The sequence below is a fragment of the Microtus ochrogaster genome, linkage group LG4, assembly GCF_000317375.1.
Source record: "Microtus ochrogaster isolate Prairie Vole_2 linkage group LG4, MicOch1.0, whole genome shotgun sequence".
Classification (NCBI taxonomy): domain Eukaryota; kingdom Metazoa; phylum Chordata; class Mammalia; order Rodentia; family Cricetidae; genus Microtus; species Microtus ochrogaster.
Genome location: NC_022030.1, coordinates 23869760 through 23890009, shown reverse-complemented (window position 1 = coordinate 23890009; position 20250 = coordinate 23869760). Strand labels below are relative to the sequence as shown.

At 45.4% G+C, this 20250-nt stretch overlaps 1 protein-coding gene across 1 annotated transcript in view; it reads right to left on the bottom strand.

The window, feature by feature from the left end:
* Rab31 (RAB31, member RAS oncogene family) overlaps positions 1–20250 on the bottom strand; it is a 123210-nt gene that overhangs the window by 35329 nt on the left and 67631 nt on the right. Inside the window, exons 4-5 of the mRNA XM_005361329.3 lie at positions 11545–11616; positions 10068–10174 (exon numbers count right to left, since the gene is read on the bottom strand). Of these exons, the coding sequence (XP_005361386.1) occupies positions 10068–10174; positions 11545–11616 (179 nt within the window). The remainder of the gene's footprint in view (positions 1–10067; positions 10175–11544; positions 11617–20250) is intronic.

The following is a 20250-nucleotide window of genomic DNA, read 5'->3' as shown; positions in this document are numbered from 1 at the left end:
TGTGTGTGTGTGTGTGTGTGTGTGTGTGTGTGCAATGAGCGTGTGGAGGCCACAGACGGGCAATGGGTGCCTTCCTCCTACAACTGTACACCTTACCTGTTGAGACAGGGCTTCTCACTGGACCTGAAGTGTACCCGTCTGCACTCACGACCACCGCCACCACCACCAACCAATCACCACCATCACCACCACTACCACCGCTGCCATCACCACCAGAATAAGAGGCACATGCAGCTGTGCCATCACCACTATGGCCGCCATTGCCACCGCCAGAGTGACCGGCACATGTAGCCATGCCCGGCTTTTCTGAGGGTGCCGGGGATTTGAACTCAGGTCCTCTTGCTTGTGTGGTAAGAACTCTGTTCACTGATCTGTCTCCCTAGTCCCCACCTTGGTGTGGTGTGGGTCACAAGACAACCTCAGCTGTCAGTCTCAAGAAGGCCAACCATCTCATTTGAGAACTTTTACAGTTCAGAAGGGCCCTAGTGAGGCTAGACTGGCCCATGATCTCCAGGGATCTGCCTGTACCCACCTCGCCAGCCCTGAGACTGCAAATGCACGGCCCACACCTGGCATTTCTGCATGGATTCTGGGATTCTAGTCTTCATGTTTGCAAGGCAAGTGCTTTATTGCTTCAGCCATCACCCCAACCCCCTAACTTTCTTTTCCAACTGATACTTAATCTCAGCGACTGGCTCTCAGACTCACATTTCCTAAAAGTTCCCTATGGATTCCTATGTTCAGGGCATTTCTAAACCACGGAGGAAAGGTTAACTAATTCTCTTCTTATTGTTCCAGCAGCATTGAGTTGTGTCAGTTCTTTGCCAGGTCTAGAAGGCTGTGCAGCATCCTTCTGGGCTCCCCAGACTCAATGAAAGGAAGATTCCTTTTCTATCGAGAACCCAAGCCCACCTGCCTGCGGGGAGCTAGGGATGCCTGGAATGAGGCGGCCAAATGCGACCTGCTCTGCCCACGTGGCAGCCTCACCGCCATCTTGATCGGTTTCCTCTCCACATTTACGCTGTTACGGCTCCGCAAGCAGCTGCCACCCCAGTCATCCCATGTCTGGGGCACTTAAGGTTCTTATTTTCTTTCAATATTGGAAAGTCCTTTAAATGTCCCCAATTTTGCAATCCTTTGCATCAGCAGATGCTTGGGTGGGGGGTGGGGGGGAAGAAGCAGTCAGGCTTCTGGGACAGGGCCAGAGCTCTTATCCAAGGTCAACGCTGGCAGTCAAGGCAGGGGCGGGAAAGAAGGAAGTGATACCCAGTGAGAGATCCCGGGAGCGTCTTCCCACAGCCATGCAGACTGCAAGCCTCAGGCTGAGAGCCGCTGCCTGTCCTAGCTTTGTCATCGGGGTCCCCATCATCTCACTTTCATACGTGTATAGGATGAATTTTAATCGTACACGTTGCTCCACCCTGCCTTGTCGTCCCAAACCCCTGCCAACCATCCCCTTCCCCCTCCCCAGGCCCTAACCCACTTTTACGTCATTTGTTTTTCTTTGTAACGTCCTGGGTTTACATGGGCTCGCTTGTACGGATATAAGTCGCCAATGGATTGTGAGCAAACTCAGCAGCTGCTACTTCACAGAAGACAGTAATTCCTTTCCTCCATCTATCCTCCGCTGCCATTACTCTCCGGGCGGAGCGGGGGGGGGGGGGGGGGGCGGAACCCATGTGTCTCTCCCCCATCTATGGCTGATGGTTTATTGGCTCAGTTTTCTGCCACCTGCTACGGGTTTGTGAGTGCCACCCCAATGCCATAGCCAGAGCGCTGACGTTTCACTGTGGTTCTGGTCCTTTGCCTATCTTTCCACCCCTCCAGAGAGGGAAGTTTTTGTGTAGGGTTTTTCTAGGCAAGTTGAGAAAAACTACCACTAAGACCAGGAGCAAGGCTAGAAATACCGAATGACTTTCACCCTGAGGAGCAGGACAGGCCTGTAAGACAGGCTGAGCAATGCAAAACCCAAGAAGTCGGGGGCTCTTTTGAGAACCAACATGACAGTCAGAAAATTCAATACCACAAAACTTTATGCACACATACACACACAACCATTTACAATGCTGTATAAAATTACTCTCTGGATGTATTTGTAAGGTACGTGCATTTAGATTTAGGTTCCACCCCCAAGACAGCTCTTTATTTTTTTTAATTTAATTATATTTCTCCCTTCCATTTTCTTCCACAAAACCTTACCATATACCCCTTCCTCTTCTCACTCAGATTCGTGGTCTCTTCTTTTTTAATTTATTTATTTACTTTTATTTTTTTATTAGTTTTATTGAGTTATATATTTTTCTCCACTCCCCTCCCTTCTTCCCCCCTCCCCTTCTACCCTTCCCCATGGTTCCCATACTCCCAATTTACTCAGGAGATCTTGTCTTTTTCTACGTCCCATGTAATTTAGAAACACATATAAGACAGCTCCTTATGTATATGAAAATAATTGTGAAATTTGAACTCCAAGGTACCCTGATCCTAGGCATTCTGGATGAGGGCTACTGAACCTTTACTCTCTTCTGAGGCACACATGCCCATGAAGCACGCCGACTGAGGGACAGGTGTCTCTTCGGCCGAGCCCTCTGCTCTAGATGCCTCCCTCGGGCTCTGCTGGATTTGAAAGGCTGAATCCACTGCCAGCCCAGCCCACTCTCCAAAGAAGCTGTGCACAGCTCTTCTTAAGGGCCAAAATGCTTACGCCACTGATGTCTGTTAGTTGAGATCATTAGATCATTTATAAACACATACAGAGAGAGACAGAGACAGAGAGACAGATACACCCAGGAGAGAGAGAGAGAGAGAGAGAGAGAGAGAGAGAGAGAAACTGTCCCTGCGTACCCCCCCCCCCGTGGATGGAAATATCCAGTTTTCTGGGAATTATGGAAGAGCAAATCCCTTTGGGATTAGAGTAAAATGAGGTCAGGCTTGGAATAAGGTCTGGGACCTGGAGATTTGGCTCACTCCCTAGAAGTGTCATGCCAGCAGGCAGAATCTGGAGCAGCCAGATTGGCTGACCAACTGCTTGATTCTCCTGCCACGGAGAGCTCCCCACAGGCAGATGCCCAGTAGGTTCACAGACCTGTCGCCCGCCAGACTATTTCTGTCTCAGGGAGACACCCATACTCTGGACAAAGACCAATGCGTCAGGCTTCCCCTTTCTTCTTTTAGAGTTCTTTTTCTTGGTAGTGGTGGTGCATACGTGCTTGTGTGCGTGCATATGCGTGTATGTGTGTGTATGTGTGTATACGTGTATCTGAGGATCAAACTCTGGGCCCCAATAAACGAGGCAAATGCTCTAGCAAAGGCCAGCCCCTCAGTGCCAGCTTTTAACAGCATTATCCTGTATTTCCTCTGGGCCTTGTGTGTGCGCAGGGACAGTCCAGTTAATCACTTCACTCAGGATGCTGGCAAAACGTCAGCCAAACTCTCTCCAGAAGTTCTGTTGTAAATACAGATGATGTGTGCATGATATGCAAATACATTTACCACTACTCATCTTTTTCCGTCTAAATCAAAATTTTATTTACTGAATTTTTATTGACATAATTATAGATTCCCATGCAGTTCTAAGAAATAACACCAGAGGGGAGTGAGAGATGGCTCAGGCAGTTAAAGACTCTGCTGTACAGGCACAGGGGCCTGAATTCAGATCCCCGCACCTATGTTTAAAAAAAAAAAAAAAGATGGGTGTAGCGGTGTGTACCTCTAAGGTACAGAGAGGAAGGTCCAGCCAACTTGGTGAGAGATCTGTGTCAAAACTCAAGTTAGGGTGCCACTGAAGAAGACAATGCAGATGTCTACTCTCCATACACACCACCACCACCTTTGTTTTGTTTTGTTTGCCTGTTTTTCAAGACAGGGTTTCTCAGCCTTGGCTGTCCTAGAACTTGCTCTGTAGACCAAGCTGGCCTCAAACTCAAAGAGGTCTGCCTGCCTCTGCTTCCCAAATGCAGGGATTAAAGGCATGTGCCACCAGGGATGGGATCACATCACCGCCTTAAGAAGGGCATTGTAGTGGAAATCTTCTCCATTCCTAGTAGTCAAGCAGACAGAGGCAAAAGCACTACAAGTTCAAGGCCACCCTGAGCTTCCTAGTGAAATTCTGACAAGAGGAAGAGGGTGGGCAGCACGGTGGCTCAGTGGGCAAGGGTGCTTGCTGCCCAACCCAATGATCTGAGCTCCATCTGCAGAGCTGACAGGGTGGAAAGAGAAAACCAACTCCCTCAGACTGCCTTCTGACCTCCATGCATACATTGTTGCCTCTCGCCACCATACAAAGTAAATAAAGTGAAGTGGGGCTGGGGGTGGGCGGGGACGGGGACACAGGGACACAAGCGGAAGAAATAACACCAAGAGTCAAATGTGGTGGTGCACATCTATAATCTCAGCATTCAGGAGACAGAGGCAGGAGGATGAATTCAAAGTCATCCTCATCTGCATAGTAAGTTCAAGGCCATCTTAGGTTACACAAGACCCTGTCTCAAAAACACAACCCAAGAAACTATGGTCACATTTTGCAGACTGTCCCATAATATTGCAAATAAGATTTAACACTGACGTGTTCCTAATTGGTTTTCCCAGGGCTATTTACAGTCTCCTGCTTGTATAGCTAGTACCCATTTCCTCCACACTGAGACATTTCACCTTCAAAGAGGCTCTTTTAAGACTTACAAAGTAAACAGCTCATAAATCTCAGAAAGGCCCTGAAACTAACCAAATGCACAGGCCTGTCCTTCTCCTAGGGTTATCTAACCGGTGAGGGCTTCTGAGGACTCAAAGCAGCCAAGCCGCTTGGACTGAATCACTTGACCTAAGCCTCCCACGAGTCACATGGTATGCTCCTGGGTTCCTGCTTTCATGAATCACCATCCGTGCCGTGTGGGCTTTCATGCCTGCTCCTCTAAGTAACCCCTCATTACTGATCCTGGAGGAGGTGGCAGCTCTCTCACAGTGAGGTCATTACTCACCTGCCTTTGAACAAGAGCATTGTGAAGCTGGGGTCTGTTTCATTCCCAATCGTGAGGTAAGCCTATTGGTTTGCCACAATAAAGCACCAGCAGAGGCCCAAAGCAAAGGGGCCAACCAATCACATACCAAAATCCCCAAAGTTGTCAGTTAAAAAGCAGCCTTTTCTCTCTGTAAACTGACTTATGCCAGGTATTTGTTACAGAAATGAAAAGCTCGTTCACATAGTTTTATTCACGCAGCGCAAGGCTCCCAAAGATTCATCCAACTTTGCAGTCTGAGGTGTGTGTGTGTGTGTGTGTCTGTGTGTGTGTGTGTATACAGCAGTCCACGGAGTGAGTTCATTACAATCTGTTTAGCCAGTCACTTTCTCAAAGACATCTAGGCTCATTATGGTTTGGAGATGGTACCTGAAACATCTATGAATATTCATAAATAGGTTTCTTGTGAACCGAAGCGTCATCTCTCCACCATAGATGCCCAAGAGTGAGGTTGCTAGGCTAGATGGAAATCGCAGGTCTGGTTTTGCACGAGACTGTTGAACTGCTTCACACACAGGCTCTGCTCAGTAGCAGTACTTTCCACCCACACCAGGTCAGCATCAACACCTGCCTGGCTATATTCCCACTAACATTTTATGACTAGTGTTATTTGTGTGTGTATGACAGTGCCCGGGCACAGGTGCACCACTGGCACAGAGCGTCCGTGGAGGTCAGAGGAAAACTTTGGGGAGTTGGTTATCTCTCGCCCCCCCCCCCAACACCACCAGGCATTGGCTCTGTTTCCACTTAGCCGTTTTGACAGATCAATAATGATCTTGAACGTCTCTTCATATTTTTGTTCCCCAACTTCATATTCTTTTCCCCATTTTCAGTCCTTTTGGAAACACTCACAGACACATTCAGAAGCGTGCCTTACAGCTGCCTGGACACTCCTCCACCCAACAAGGTCGACAAGATTCTCCATCATTCGGGCACTGCAGATTCAGGGGCAAGGGGCCACTGGCAGCTTCTTAGAGGAGGCTGGGAACCCAGGTCCTCAAGCTTGTACAAGAAGCGCTCTTACCCTCCGCGTCATCACCCTAGTCCCAGAATGTGTTTGTTCACGCTTACCAAAAATCCTTGGTGAGATATTTTCAGGAATTTCATTTAAACTGAAACATCACTTTGGAGAAAACAGAAACCTTTAATACACTGCGACTACCAATGGATAAACACAGCTACGCCTCGGCCGTTTTTCAAGTCTTACTTGATTTTTCATGAGCATTTTGTAATTTTCAGCACACAGATCCTGTACGTTGCTAATATTTCATTTTTTTTCCAGAGCAAGAATAAAAGACGCTGTGTTTTTAATTTCAGTTTCTACATACTCGCTATTAAGAAGCAGAAACGTAACTGAGTTATCTGGGTCTTGTAACCAACAACCTTGCTAAGTCTATTAAGAACTTCCCAATGTGCTTTTTAAATTTTTCCCTGTCGATAATGATGTCATAAACATAAGCCGACATTAAAAATTTTCTAGAAATTTTATGTCATGATCATAAATGGAACACTAGTATCAACTATCACAAAAGGATGCAATTCTTAAAAATTAGAACAATTTTTAAAAATTTAATTCTGGCTAAAGCAGTGTTATTTTCAGAAGGCTGGTTCTTTCTCTCTCTCTCTCTCTCTTCCCTCCCTCTTTCTTTCTTCAAAGGGAAAAGGCAAATATAAAAACAGGTGTGCAAGCCAAATCTGGTGACACAGACCTAGACTCTCAGCTATTCAGGAAGGTGAGCCAGGAGAGCATCAGTGCAAGGCATTGTGGCCAACTTAGAGAGGCCCATGGTTTATTTAGCCATTCAGTGGTGGGCACTAGCCCAACATGTTCATGCCCTAAATTCAATCTCTGCTTCCACTGAAGAAATAAAATAAAATAAAATAAAATGGAAATAAAAGGCGTTTTTTAAAAACTGGATGGGAGGACTGGAGATGGCTGGGTGGGGAAGCGTTTGTCAAGCAAGTGTAAAGAGTTAAATATGGATGTCCAGCATACATACAAATGTCATGCCATGGCAGGCCAGCTGTGGAGAGTTGTCTCCGGGGCAAGCTAGCTAGCTATACTAGCTAAACTGGTGTGCTGCGTTCAGCACACACCCTGCTTCAGGGTAGAAGGTCAAAGAAGAAATCTGACCTCAGCTTCTGACCTCCATAGGCACTTACACACCACAGACACAAACGGGGGTGGGGGAAAGGGGGAGCCTCTTCCTGGCCTGAGGCTTCCACAGAACATTATCTAGGATTTAACATGGCTAAGCCGTAAAACAAACCTCAGGAAACTCATTGTTGAGTGGCTCAGTGAGTGAAGGTGCTCACTGCCAAGCCTGACTACTGGGCTCAATCCACAGGACCCACGTGCTGCAAGAACCAACCCCCACAAGTTGTCTCTGACCCCTACAAGCATGCCATGGTAGTCACACACACATAAATAGGTGATCGAGAGACAGATTAATTTATTAATTTTATAAAATAATCTTTCTCACTGACCTATCCAGAAGCTTGAACAAGAACTACAAAAATAGGTCATTTCCTTTGTTGCATAATCAAAACAAGTGCCCTCTCGAATGACTGTGTATACAGAAAAAAAAGACATAATGCCAGGCTTTGAACACCTGTGGGATCTTAACGAGCTTGATTCCAGTCTCACTGAGGCCAAACTAACAACACAAAGGAGGTTGAGCAGAAAGGCTGGCGATTTGCCAGCTTTGGAGGCCCTGATGGTATCACTGGAGACGGTAGCTGGGTGATGTTGGATCGTCATCCTTTGGGGATAGAGTGGTTTTGAGTGATTTTACAGTCAGGGGTGAGAAGGGTGGGTTGTTAGCCAGGTCGTCTTAGCTGGACATGTACCCTGTGGAGCACACAGCAGGAGTCTGCAGAGAACACCAGAGAGTCCACCCTGGGAATGAGAGACAGTCTGTGCTAACCTGAAGCTGTCCCTCATCAAGAGCCCCCGCCCTCCTCATCCCACAAGGTCCTTGTCAGATGTGGGGGACTGAAATACAGAGAATGTCCGATCAGTGTTTCTCCACAGCTCAGTTGGAACTTACCAGAGCTAGAGGAAGGCCTGTTTGGATCATGTGGAAATTTCCAACATCTTCTCACCTCCCTTTTTCCCAAAATTAACATGCTAGGTCTCAGCTCCACATAGCAAACAATCCTATCCCATTCAACTAAAAATCAATGTCTTCTGAAATTTCAGTCCAACATTGTGCATGAGTACACACGCACACACGCACGCACATCTGTATCCCCCAAAAGAGAAAGAGGGGGACTTTTTTCTATCAATGACCACAGTGAGGTGTCAGATGAACCCGCCTCTTTCACCAAAGCTGACTCTGTCCACTGACCACCCAAAGCAGGAAACACCAGCCAAGACAGCTGCTTCAGGATTACAGTAAAGAGGAAGTATAGCTGAACTAAGGCTGGAGAGTTTAAAGACTTGTCCAACTCCCAGAAAAATAAGCGATTAAGTGGCATTCACGGGTATTATAAACCTACCCGATGCAATGTGATACAACGTGTTTACAAACACAAAGAAACAGAGTAATTTACCAAATGCCACTTTAAGGACTTCTGCAAGATCCATTTTCAATGCTTATTTAATTTTGGTTTAATCCTACTTAGATGTCAAAACTAGAAGCACGATGTAGCTGTCTTTATGAAAACCCACGGTGGGAATTCTTGACAATTCAGAGCCAAGGGAATAGAGGCAAAACAAGTTTGCAACAGTATATTTCCCCATCAGTGTTTTTGCTTCCCAGGGCTTCAGTTACCCACAATCAATTGAGTCCAAATATATCAAATGGAAATTTCCAGAAATAAATAATTCATTATATTTTATGCAGCTTTTACTATATTATATTATTACAACCTATTCTATTTTATTAGTTGCTGTTCTAAGTCACTTACTACTATGCTTGATACATAAAATAAAATAAATTTAATCATAGACTTTTATATATAGAAATAAGTCAAAACATACATGGGGCATGGGTAGATTATTTTGGATATCCACTGTAGTCTTGAGATAGCCCTGTCATGAGGAAGGATGACTAATACATAACCTTCTGAAGTAGCATTCATTTCATAAACAGCTTAACAGGCTAGTTCATGTCTCTAATACACTCTCTACTCGCTACAGTCTGATATGCGATTTGGTGTGTTCCTTAAGACTCATGAGCTAGCAGCATGCTGGAAGAATGGATGGTGGTTAGGTCATGGTGGGGACAACCCTCAGAAGGAATCAGTGTAGTCTTCTCTACTTGGGATGGGTTGTTGTAAAGAGAGAAATCAGTCCTTGGATCTCATTGGGCCCCTGCCCACCAAGTGATCAATTCTGCATATGGCTTCCATTCCCTTCCTGATTCTCTACCATGTTGTATGTAATATAGCCATCAGCGTTCCATTACTGAAACTCTAGGCAAAGCACAATGAACTTCTTTTCTTTATAAAAACCCAGCCTTGGGTATTTTGATATAACAATCAGAAAAAAGGACTAAGACATAAGGTCAAGAAGTTTGGTAAGCCATTGCCACTTGGGGTGCTGCCCTAAAATGTATCATATTCAGGTATTAAATCAAAATAGTAGCATTATATAGACTAAACTATATCCTTAGGTTAAAATCTAAGACAAACATGAAAATACCAGGACTTCTCATGCCCATTTGTATATGAAAGTGTTATTAAAACTGTATTAGTTGTAATGATAACAAAAAGGTAACAAAACAACCTAGTCCAACAATAGAGGCATTGCTACAGCTATACTATGCACAGCTACTCAGCTAACATTCACTATTAGAGGGGCCATCAAGTTCTGTCATTTTTCTATAATTCTGCTCTGTTTGAATCATATCACACTGACTACCACAGGTGAGGGGTCATCAGTTAAATCACTACACAGAGAGCAGAAACATAAGCAGAAGCATAATTCTATTTCAGCCAGAGGCATTAGGGATGGGAGATGTGAAATGCATGGGTACATGTGCGCGCGCGCACACACACACACACACACACACACACACACACACACACATACACCCTTGAAATACGTCTTACCTGATATCCGAGAGGTCACATTTGTTCCCAGCAATCGCCATCACAATGTTTTCTGGGCCATGCTCTTTCAGCTCCTTAACCCATTTTTTCAAGGTATGAAATGAATCCTAACCAAAAACAAGATGAGTCACTGAAAAGACCTATCAACACATCTCAAACAAGTAGACATAAGAACCCGATGTAATTCAAGTGGAAAAAATGTTTGTAAGGGGCACTTAGTTAACATTAGCTGACTTCTCGGCCTATAACAGATGCCTCTTTCAAAGTTAAAACTTGAAGAAGTTAAAAGTCACATTCTATAGTTGTTTTTTTTTTTTTTTCAGCAAGTACCATTGATCAGAAATAACAGCCTTGACACTGTGGGAACCAGGATATCGGGATCAAGTGGATACTGATGCTTCCTTCAAGAGAGAAATGCATTTGTTTAGGTCCGGCTCCAGGGCTGAGGCCAAAGTTACAGCACATTTGGGTGGAAGTGGTGAGCATTCATGGAATATAACAGCCATGAATCAGAGAGTGGCCAGCATTCCAGAGGGACTGGGGGGTGGCAGAAGGAATGCCACTAATCAAAGCACTCAAAATGCGCTCCTGCTAAAGTCTTCCGCAGGAGAAGGTCCTCAGGGGATGTCTGAAACTGTGGCTTGGAACCAACCCTGGAAACAATGTGTCTCTGTCCCATGGGCACCCATGGTGCAGTTTACAGTGAGATATTAACAGTAACAAACTAGAATGATCATAATAACATAATACATTATTTAAAACAAGTGACTTGTTTCTGGAATTTTCCATTTAATAGTTTCAGGTGGCAGTTGACCTTGGATAACCAGGACTACAGAAAATCAAACTACAGATGAGTGGGGAATGACTTTTGTATACATAAATATTGTCTCAGGCATTTGGATGGTGCAGCTGAACTAGTAACAGGAAATAACCTATAATGGTTAAACATTCAGAACTTAAGATGTTTTCAAGGAAAGTGCTAATAGACGTGGCCTTGCCTTTATAGAAGCTGGGGTTTAGGGAGTGGAGAGATGACGCAGCAGTTCAAAACACTTGCTGCTCTTCCAGAGGACTGGAGTTGGGTTCCCAGCACCCACACGGCAACTCACAACCATCTGTAACTCCAGTTCCAAAGGATCCAATGCCCTCTTCTGATCTCTGTGGAAACCAGGCACACACGTAGTGCACAGATATTTATGCAGGCAAAATACTCACACACACACACAAAGTAAAATAAATAGATCTAAAAAGGGGGAGTCAGTTTTAAAATGAACGTTATTGTTTTCATAATTGAGAAAATAATTCAAAGCTGCTTTGTGGTGTGTGTGGGGGGGGGGGGAAGCAAGGCGGACACAGCTTCCGCTGTCCCTGCCTCCCACACTGCCAGTGGCTGGCAAGACTCACAACGCGCCAGGCTGCTTTGGTGTCTCTGGGACAGTCCCCACACGTGGCACCTGGAGCTGAAAGACACACTTACCTGTTTGGTGATGTCATACACGATGACAGCTGCTGCCGATCCTCGATAGTACATGGGAGCCAGTGAGTGGAACTGTCCGGAAGTGGTCAGCAGGTTAGGCCACAGAGAACAAACAGACTTCAAGCAATCCCACACCACGCGTTAAATCTTAAGCTGCATTGTCCCTGTAGGAGCTCTAAACCACCCCCTCCCCGGGACTTCTCTACAACGTATATTAAGTAATAAACTCTGCTCCCCAACTATACATACATTTGTGGTTTATAGACCATGAAATGGCCTCTTGACCAAAAGCCAGGCACAGAATTTATTTTCAATGTTGAATCCTCTGAATTTTCTTTTCTCTGCTGACCTAGGACAAGCTCATAAAGTGGCAAGGGAGAGATAACTTCAAGGGGAGAGAAAAAGAAAGGAAAGAGCACGAGGCCCTTGCAGAACCACAGAGGAGAGCAGGCCATGTGCCCTGAGCCTCGGCTGGCTGCCAGTTTCAGCGGGCAAAGCTTTATTGCCTACCAAGGTCAGCTAACCGTGACATATTAGAAGGGCTTCATCCCCCAAACCAGAAACCCAAGTATCACTGCCTACTGGAATCTTTCATCCTCAAATAAGACAGGTAATTATTCTCCAAACGTATACATTGCATGCATATTTTAAGGAGGACCTAGACTTAATTTGTATTTTTTAATTAAAAAAAAAATGTCTTGGAAAAGGCCAGTAAGTGAAAGAAAGCTCAACAGGGAAATGGAAAAGATGATTATATAAGTAACCACTTCAAGTTACCAATAAATATTTAAACTTAATCAATTAACAGAAAGAATGAACTAAAAATGATTAGGTATTTATTAATTTAATAAGCGTTAAAAGGCCTTAGATTGTGTTTTGGAGTGGGTCTGGGGAGGGAGACACTCTCATCTACTTCATGGGGATGGTATTTAGTCCCACAGTGTCACTAGGAAGATACACCAGAAGCTGAGATGCGCACCCTTCAGCCCAGAAATCTGCTTATTGGAAATATATTCTCGAGTGACCACCATGCACAGAAAAGCCATTTCCCTATGTCACGATGGAGGGGAAAATCAAAGGAGAATGTGAAGGTTCATCGCTGCCCTGCACAATATCCCAGATAAAGGGCTGTGTGCCCTGCACAACCCAAACGTTGACCTCTTGTCAACGTCAACGTGATGGTCTTTAGGAGGGAAGGTCATGGGAGGTCAGGTGAGAAGTCACTGGGGTCAGGTGAGGTCATGAAGTGGATTCCGTGATGGGCTTAGAGTCCTCCACACACAGCATGTGAGGGTACAGACGAAGGAGATTGTCTGTGTGCCAGGAAAGGAGCCTTCCCAAGACAGTAACAATGCCAATGGATCTACCTCCAGAGCCAAGATAACAAAAGGTCTGTTTACACCGTCCACTCAGGGGCATTTGTTCTAGTAGCTGAGGCTGACTAAGACATGCATTTACAATGGAATGTTCCACAACTGCTGAAATGAAGAGGAGAATTCTTGTTTAAAGGAAAAATCTCTTTTGACAAGTATTAAGTTGGAAATGTCTGAAGGCGGCAAAGATGATATAATTCAATGTGAAAATGTGGACAGCAGCGAATGTCCAAACGCCAGTATCACACAGTCATCCTCAAGATGTTAGCAGTAGAATGTCTAGTGCATTTAGAGGCTCTCTAATACAAATTTCACAATAACTTAAAGTAAACTAGCTTTAGGTTCAAATAAATCAGGGCCAGAGGGAGAGCTTAGCCAAGGCTGAAGACCTGAGTTTAATCCCAGGAACCTACATGGTTACAGAGACCTGAACCTTACAAGTTGCCCCTTGACTTCTATGTGTATAGTGTGGCATGGCCACATGTCCTCCCCAAAGCCTAGCCACACACAAAATAAATAAAGTATTTCAAAAAATTAATTAAAAACCAGCTATTTTTTACTGGGGCATGAAGGAGAGGGGGGGGATGGGAAGATGAATCCTGTAGTTCTCCTGGCAGACAACAAAACTGCCCTCGTTCTTTCTGTCCCACATGGTACTTCTCACTGGCATGCTCGGTTCAGGAGAGGGGACGGATGTTCCTCCAGTGTTACACACAGGTCTCCCTCTGAAGGAAGACCACCCTGGGGTTTGGTGGCTTTTAGGAAGGAGACCAAAGTAGGGCGTTCAGGGAGAGCCAAGCTTACAGCTGAACTGATGCAGAGACCCCGCCACTCTCCTCAGCCCACAAACCCCACTCCAGGTCTCACAACACAACATGCCACACATCTTTTTCACATCCACAGACCTCCCCCGTGTCTGTCGTAAGTACTAAGCTCCGAGGATTCACGTTTGGCCCACCTTTGGCAATGTACTCCTGGTGGATCAAAACCAGTCAGAGTTTCTGTTCATGGGAGGAAAAAGCACTATCTGTAAACACCCGGCTTTGCTAAAGGTAGAGGCTGCATAAAATGTGGCCTCTCCGCCAATCCTGCTTACTGTCCCCCTCCCCTCTTGTTTTCAAAGCAGCCTCTGCTAGAGTTAGTGCAAGCCTCACTTCCCAGAAGGCAGACGCAGGACACAGATTTCCCTTCGGGCTCTGCCGCCAAAAGCTGCCTCTCAAACAGCCAATGGCGTGCGGGCCTCATGAATTATTGAAAGCCCTCAGTACGCAATGCGTTATTCCTTCCCCACAAAGGAACCACTCTGAAATAAATCTTTTGGTGAAGCCACTTAAAGGACTTTATTGCTGGAGACCTAGGGGTTTAAATAAATTCAAAGCTAGTGTCTCACCCTGAAACTCAATAATGCATTGACCAAACGGTAATAATTGTGAAGGACAAAGAGATAAATCATTTCTGGCCTACAATATTTATCTTTTATCCCACACAAGCTGAGCACAAGTGAACACATACGGTCAGGCACCGGTTGCTGTGGTATAATTTCCTTTCTAAGAGGTCAGAATTAATATCGATGGGATGACGCAGAAAATTCTTCCAGAAAGAAAGGTCACAGTTGCAGGAGGCTGGTAAAAGCTTTCTTATTAAAACCTCATCTTGGAAGTCTATTTTAAAGTCAACACAACCGATGCCAATTTCAAGCCTTCGCCAGCTACCCAACAAGATACAGGCTTCAGATTTCAGTGTTTAGGTAACCCCTAGGTAGCATTTAATCACTTAGGTGCAGCACAGACAATTCTGGAAAACCAATTTGCCTCTTGACGTTATCTGTGTTCTTTGGGCATGTGACTTTTTCAAGATTATATTTTTATTACGTGTGTGTGTGTGTGTGTGTGTGTGTGTGTGTGTGTGTGTGTGTGTGTGCTTGCACACAAAAGTATATGCCAGTTGGATCCCCCTGGAGCTGGAGTTTCAGAGGTGGTGGTGAGCTGTCCAACATGAGTGCTGGGAACGAAATTCAGTGGCTCTGGAAAAGCGACATCCATTTTTAACTATTGGGCTATCTCGACAGCCCCAACTGGCTTTTTGTTCTTCTTTTTATGTGGAGAGGCTCCTTTTGCCTCAGAGTTTGGGGGTTCTGGTCCTAAGGGCCCTTTGCTTCAGCTTGTAGTACAGAGGCCAACGACAGAAGGAGCAAGACCACTCACTTCAGGAGGGGCCATAGAACAACGGAGGGAGAGGAAATCACTGGATCCCACAAACTCCCTTCAGGAGCAGACCCAGTGACATAAAGACCTCTCACAAGGCCCCACCTCACAGGTCTCCCACCTTCCAACAGCACCACCCAGAGGATGAGACATTCAACACATGGACCTTCAATATTCAAGCTACAGGGGTGGGGGTAAGATCTTAAAGACAACTGGACGCTGGGTTTCTAAAGTCTGACAAGCTTCCAATCTCTTTGATATGATCTCACCTCTTAGGTTAATAATCGCGACAGTCACCAAACCACCAGAATTTATTCTAGTTACACTAAAGAATCAAAAACAGTTCCAAGGTCTTCTCACAAGGGAATGGAAACATAGATTTCGGTTTAGTCCTACAAGATACTGGACAATAACTAAACCCAAATGGTACAAGAGGTGTGATGGCCCATGCGTGTTTTCTGAAGAATAAATAGACCCATGGAGCCGTTTGGGGAGAAAGGTTTTCTGATCAAATAAGTCTGAGGAACCCAACAGAAACTGTGCCCAGAGGCCGACAAGGTATTATCAGTATACCAATGGTTGGAAGTATTTCTATAGGAGGGAAATCTGTTTATTTTAGTTTTAACTCAACAATTCCTACTTTTTTTAACATTTTTATACACAATCTTAATTATGAACCTAGTTTTTCACAATGGACCTTACAATAATGTGAGGAGCACAAGGCTCTGAAAGTCCTGAGGCTTGGCCTGGCTGGATCTTGGCTTTTGTATTTTATAAAATGGGAATGGGAGAAAGGATGGTCTTAGAAATGACAGCTGGGGCTGGAGAGATGACTCAGAGGTTAAGAGCACTGGCTGCTCTTCCAGGGGTCCTGAGTTCAATTCCCAGCAACCACATGGTGGCTCACAACCCTCTGCAATGAGATCGGGTGCCTCTTCTGGCCTGCAGACATACATGCAGGAAGAACACTGTAGACAAAATAAATAAATAAAACGTAAAAGAAATAAAAATGTTTTAAGCTGGGTGGTGGTGACACATGCCTTTGATCCCAGCACTTGGGAGGCAGAGGCAAGCAGATCTCTGTGAGTTCAAGGCTAGCCTGGTCTAGGACAGGCTTCAAAGTGTACAGAGAAACCTTGTCTTCAAAAACAAACAAACAAAAATGGCAGCTAGAAATTTCTCTAACTCTGACACTCACGGTGGACTCTGGGCATCATCTCTGATTATCCCGAAGGGGCAGAAATGTTGACTCAAAGACAAAACGGGCATTTTGGAGTCTCTATATAGACTGTACTTACATAAAACACACACACACACACACATTCACACGCGCACACACACACATGTACACATACACATGCACACACTCACACACTCACTTTTCTCTCTCCTCCCTCCCCTCCCTATTTCCCACTTCTATAATACAGTAAATGTATTATACCAGGAAATTCTTGAGGAAAGTTCTTTAATCGCATGTGGTGACATCACAAATAGCAAAACAGCAAAGCAGGAAGTAGAGGAAAAGACAAAGTCTCCAGACACACATTCCCAGCTCGGTCCTGCTCCCCAGGTGAGAATTACCCTGGCAGACAGACACCCCGGTTTCAGGTCCTGGATCTTGCAGGATGGACTCTGCAGAATGACTTTCAGGGTACGATCTCTCTCTGGAGAGTCAGAGGGAGCCAGGGACAATGCCAGTCTGTGGCCAGTCTGCAGATCAGCCTCAGGTGCCAACTCCCAATTAAGAGCTCCAGCCCTTCCCAGGAATGCTGGGCAGCCACAGTCAAGGCCAGGGGAGTCAAGGGCAGAAGCCAAAAGGCGCCTAAGGCCCGGGAGGATTGCAACAAAGGCAGGTGGTAGAAGAAAATTCCTGCCGTTCCCAGCATTCCCCGCTGGCAGAGGTTGAATGGAAAGACAGTAATGAAGGATCTCTCTGTCCCGTTTCCACACAGACCTCTTCTCTTCACTGAAAGTAAAGAGCCTAGTTAATATGCCGGTTCACACATCCTGACCCCTGACAAAATGGAGGAGTGGACAGAAAAGGGGCTGGGGGCAATGGACAGAACCTATTAGCAGTGGTTAGCACTACATAATGCCACCATAATGCCAAGGTCCTGAATTAATATTTCTGAGCTAATAAAAAGCTGCTTTTAACATGACTTCTGCAAAAACAAGAAAAGTCTTCTTTATTTTCCTTTTTTTTTTCTTTCTTTTTTTTTTTTTTTTTGGTTTTTCAAGACAGGGTTTCTCTGTAGCTTTTGAGCCTGTCCTAGCTTTTGTAGACCAGGTTGGCCTCAAAGTCACAGAGATCCACCTGCCTCTGCCTCTCAGGTGCTGGGATTAAGGTATGTGCCACCAGTGCCACCAACACCCTGGCTTCCTTTCCTTTTTAATAAAGTCAAAAGTATTTCCTTATTCTGGGAGTGGGAAAGCATATCTTTAATCCCAGGAGGCAGAGGCAGGAAGAGCTCTGTGAGTTCAAGACCAACCTGATCTACATAGTGAGTTACAGGACAGCTTTGACTACATCGCCTGTCTCAAAAAAGCAAAACACAAAGCAAGAAAGAGAAAGAACCAAAAGCTTCCTCTGCCTCCTTTCTGCAGGCACAACCTAAAAACCCTTTCAATAGAAAATGATTCAATATGGAGCAAAGGACCCTCCCACTAAAAGGGGCACAGACGAATGTTCTGGAGTCACTGTGTAACTCTGGCTGACCTGGAACTCACTACGTCATCCCGTTGCCTCCTGGAATTAAAGGTGTACACCACCAGGATGGGCAAGACGTCCATTCTTGTTGTTGACCTTTTTTTAGGTTATTTTATTTTATGTGTAGGAATGTTTTGCCTGTGTGAACGTGCACCAGCAGTGTGCCTGGCCTTTGCAGAGCTCAGAAGAGGGTGTCAGATCCCTGGAACTAGAATTATAAGTGATTGTGAGCTGTCATATGGGTGCTGGGAGCTAAACCCAGATTCTCTGGAGGAGAAGCCAGTGCTCTGACCTGCTGAGCCATCTTTCCAGCTCCAAGACTAGCATTTTTTTTTGAGTCATTATAGCTAGTATGGTGGTAGAGTGCTTGCTCTTAGCTGCATATGGCCCCAGGTTCAATTCCCAAAATTAAATAATAATAATAATAATAACAACAACACCAAAAAGATGGTACAAAAAACTAGAATTCTACAAGTACTGGAATAATCATACATGTTTAAAAATTTGCTCTGCTGTAAAATGTACTCTCCCCCCACAGTTTCCCAAAGTCATGAGCCTCAATTCAGATTCCAGGGCGTTTGAAAGCACAGGAAATTCCTAAAAATCCAAAATAATAGCCAGTGATAACAGTCACCTGTTATCTTTTAACAAAACCAGAGAAAAATACTGACTCCACGCTAGGCCCATGAGGAAACAAAAAGAAGGGTGAGGCCAGGCACTCTGCTCCATCTGTGCCTGCCTCCTCCTCCTCCTGTGCCTGTCTCCTCTGTCTGTGCCTGTCTCCTCTGTCTGTGCCTGCCTCCTCCTCCTCCTGTGCCTCTCTGTCTCCTCTGTCTGTGCCTGTCTCCTCTGTCTGTGACTGTCTCCTCTGTCTGTGACTGTCTCCTCTGTCTGTGCCTGCCTCCTCCTCCTCCTGTGCCTCTCTGTCTCCTCTGTCTGTGCCTGTCTCCTTTACTTCGGATAAAACTCCTGTTTGACTCTGCGTGGCACCGATGCAAACACCATGGCTCTCGTCTTAGAAGGAATCCAAGTTTATCCTGGAGTGACTCTGGCCTGGGGAGCACAGACTGAGGTTACTCCAAATTTCATGTCCCAGTACGGAAACAGTTTTGTTTAAACTTTATAGTTTTACAGAACTAAGAAAGTCATAAATCAAGGCAAATTTAAAATATGTTGGGGTACGTCAAAGAGTGAGGTACAGCAAGATTAGAACTCTATCTAGGGCCCAAGATATTACCTTAGCTTTGGGCTTGGTAGAAGGTAGTGGTCTGCTAAGTTAATAAATTCCAAAAGATTTTTATCTGTTGGTCACAGGATTTTCATCTCTTGGTTCAGACGTAGAGATGGACAGGTGATGACTGTTCCAGAGGACTAGAACTACCTCAAGGGAAGGTAAGTCATCCTGGACCCACAACATTCCAACCTCTCCACAGAGTTGGAATTCTAAGCAGCCAGTCTCCACAGACACAGCACCTTCTCAGAGTCCTTGTTGACAGGAGGAGTCAGGCAACCTAAAGGAGCGTCTGATGGCCTGCCCGACACACTATAGTCACCTTCAAGGCTGAGGGCACAAAGGCGGCACTGTTTTAACCTTGCAGTAGCCTTAAGGGCAGATCAGCCTCAGGCCCAAGCAGTCAGTCACCTTGAAGAAACCAGAGGGAAAAACTCCTGAGGTTCCCACAGAACTTGAGCTGAGTCAAGGATTGGCAAGGCCACACCCTGACCAGAGCTGCCTCATTGCCTACGCCTCCTGCCCCAGTTCTTCTAGCTCAAAGCCCATACTGCACTCTTCTGTCTGCTCTTCATAACAGGGCCACACTGATTTAATCTTCGCTTTCTGCCTTTCCATCCTCCCTCTTTTGCTCCCTCCCCCTTTACTTCCTTGCTTGGTTTTCTAGGACAAGGTCTCACTATGTAGACCAGGTTGGCCCCAGCCTTGTGGAAATCCTGCCTCAGTCTCCTGAGCGCTAGAATCACAGCTGTGTACCACCATGCCCATCATTTCTCTGCTCTTTTGGTTTTGGGGTGGTTTTGTTGCTGTTGTTTATTTGTTGTGTGTGTGTTGTTGTTGTTGTTTGTCTGGATTGATTTTTCCACTGTCTGTTTTTTTTCTGAGGCCATATCAAGATAGGTAGCTTTGCCTACCTTGTGAAGGGTTGCCCTAAAATTCTTGTTCTCCCATCACCCTTCATTACCCTCCTGTGTCACCAGATGCAGCTGGAACTCTGTGCATTTAGAGAGTGCTCAATGTTGGCCACTAGTGTCCCAGAAAGTAGGCTGTGCCTTTCCCTTCTGTTCTCTCCTTTCTGCCCTGAGGATGGAACCCAAATTCAGAAAATGCCCTTTTAGAGTGGAACAACAGCCCAACATGGGCCTAAATCGCCCATGCTAAAGAAGAGAGGTGAAGGCCTTCAAAGAGCTT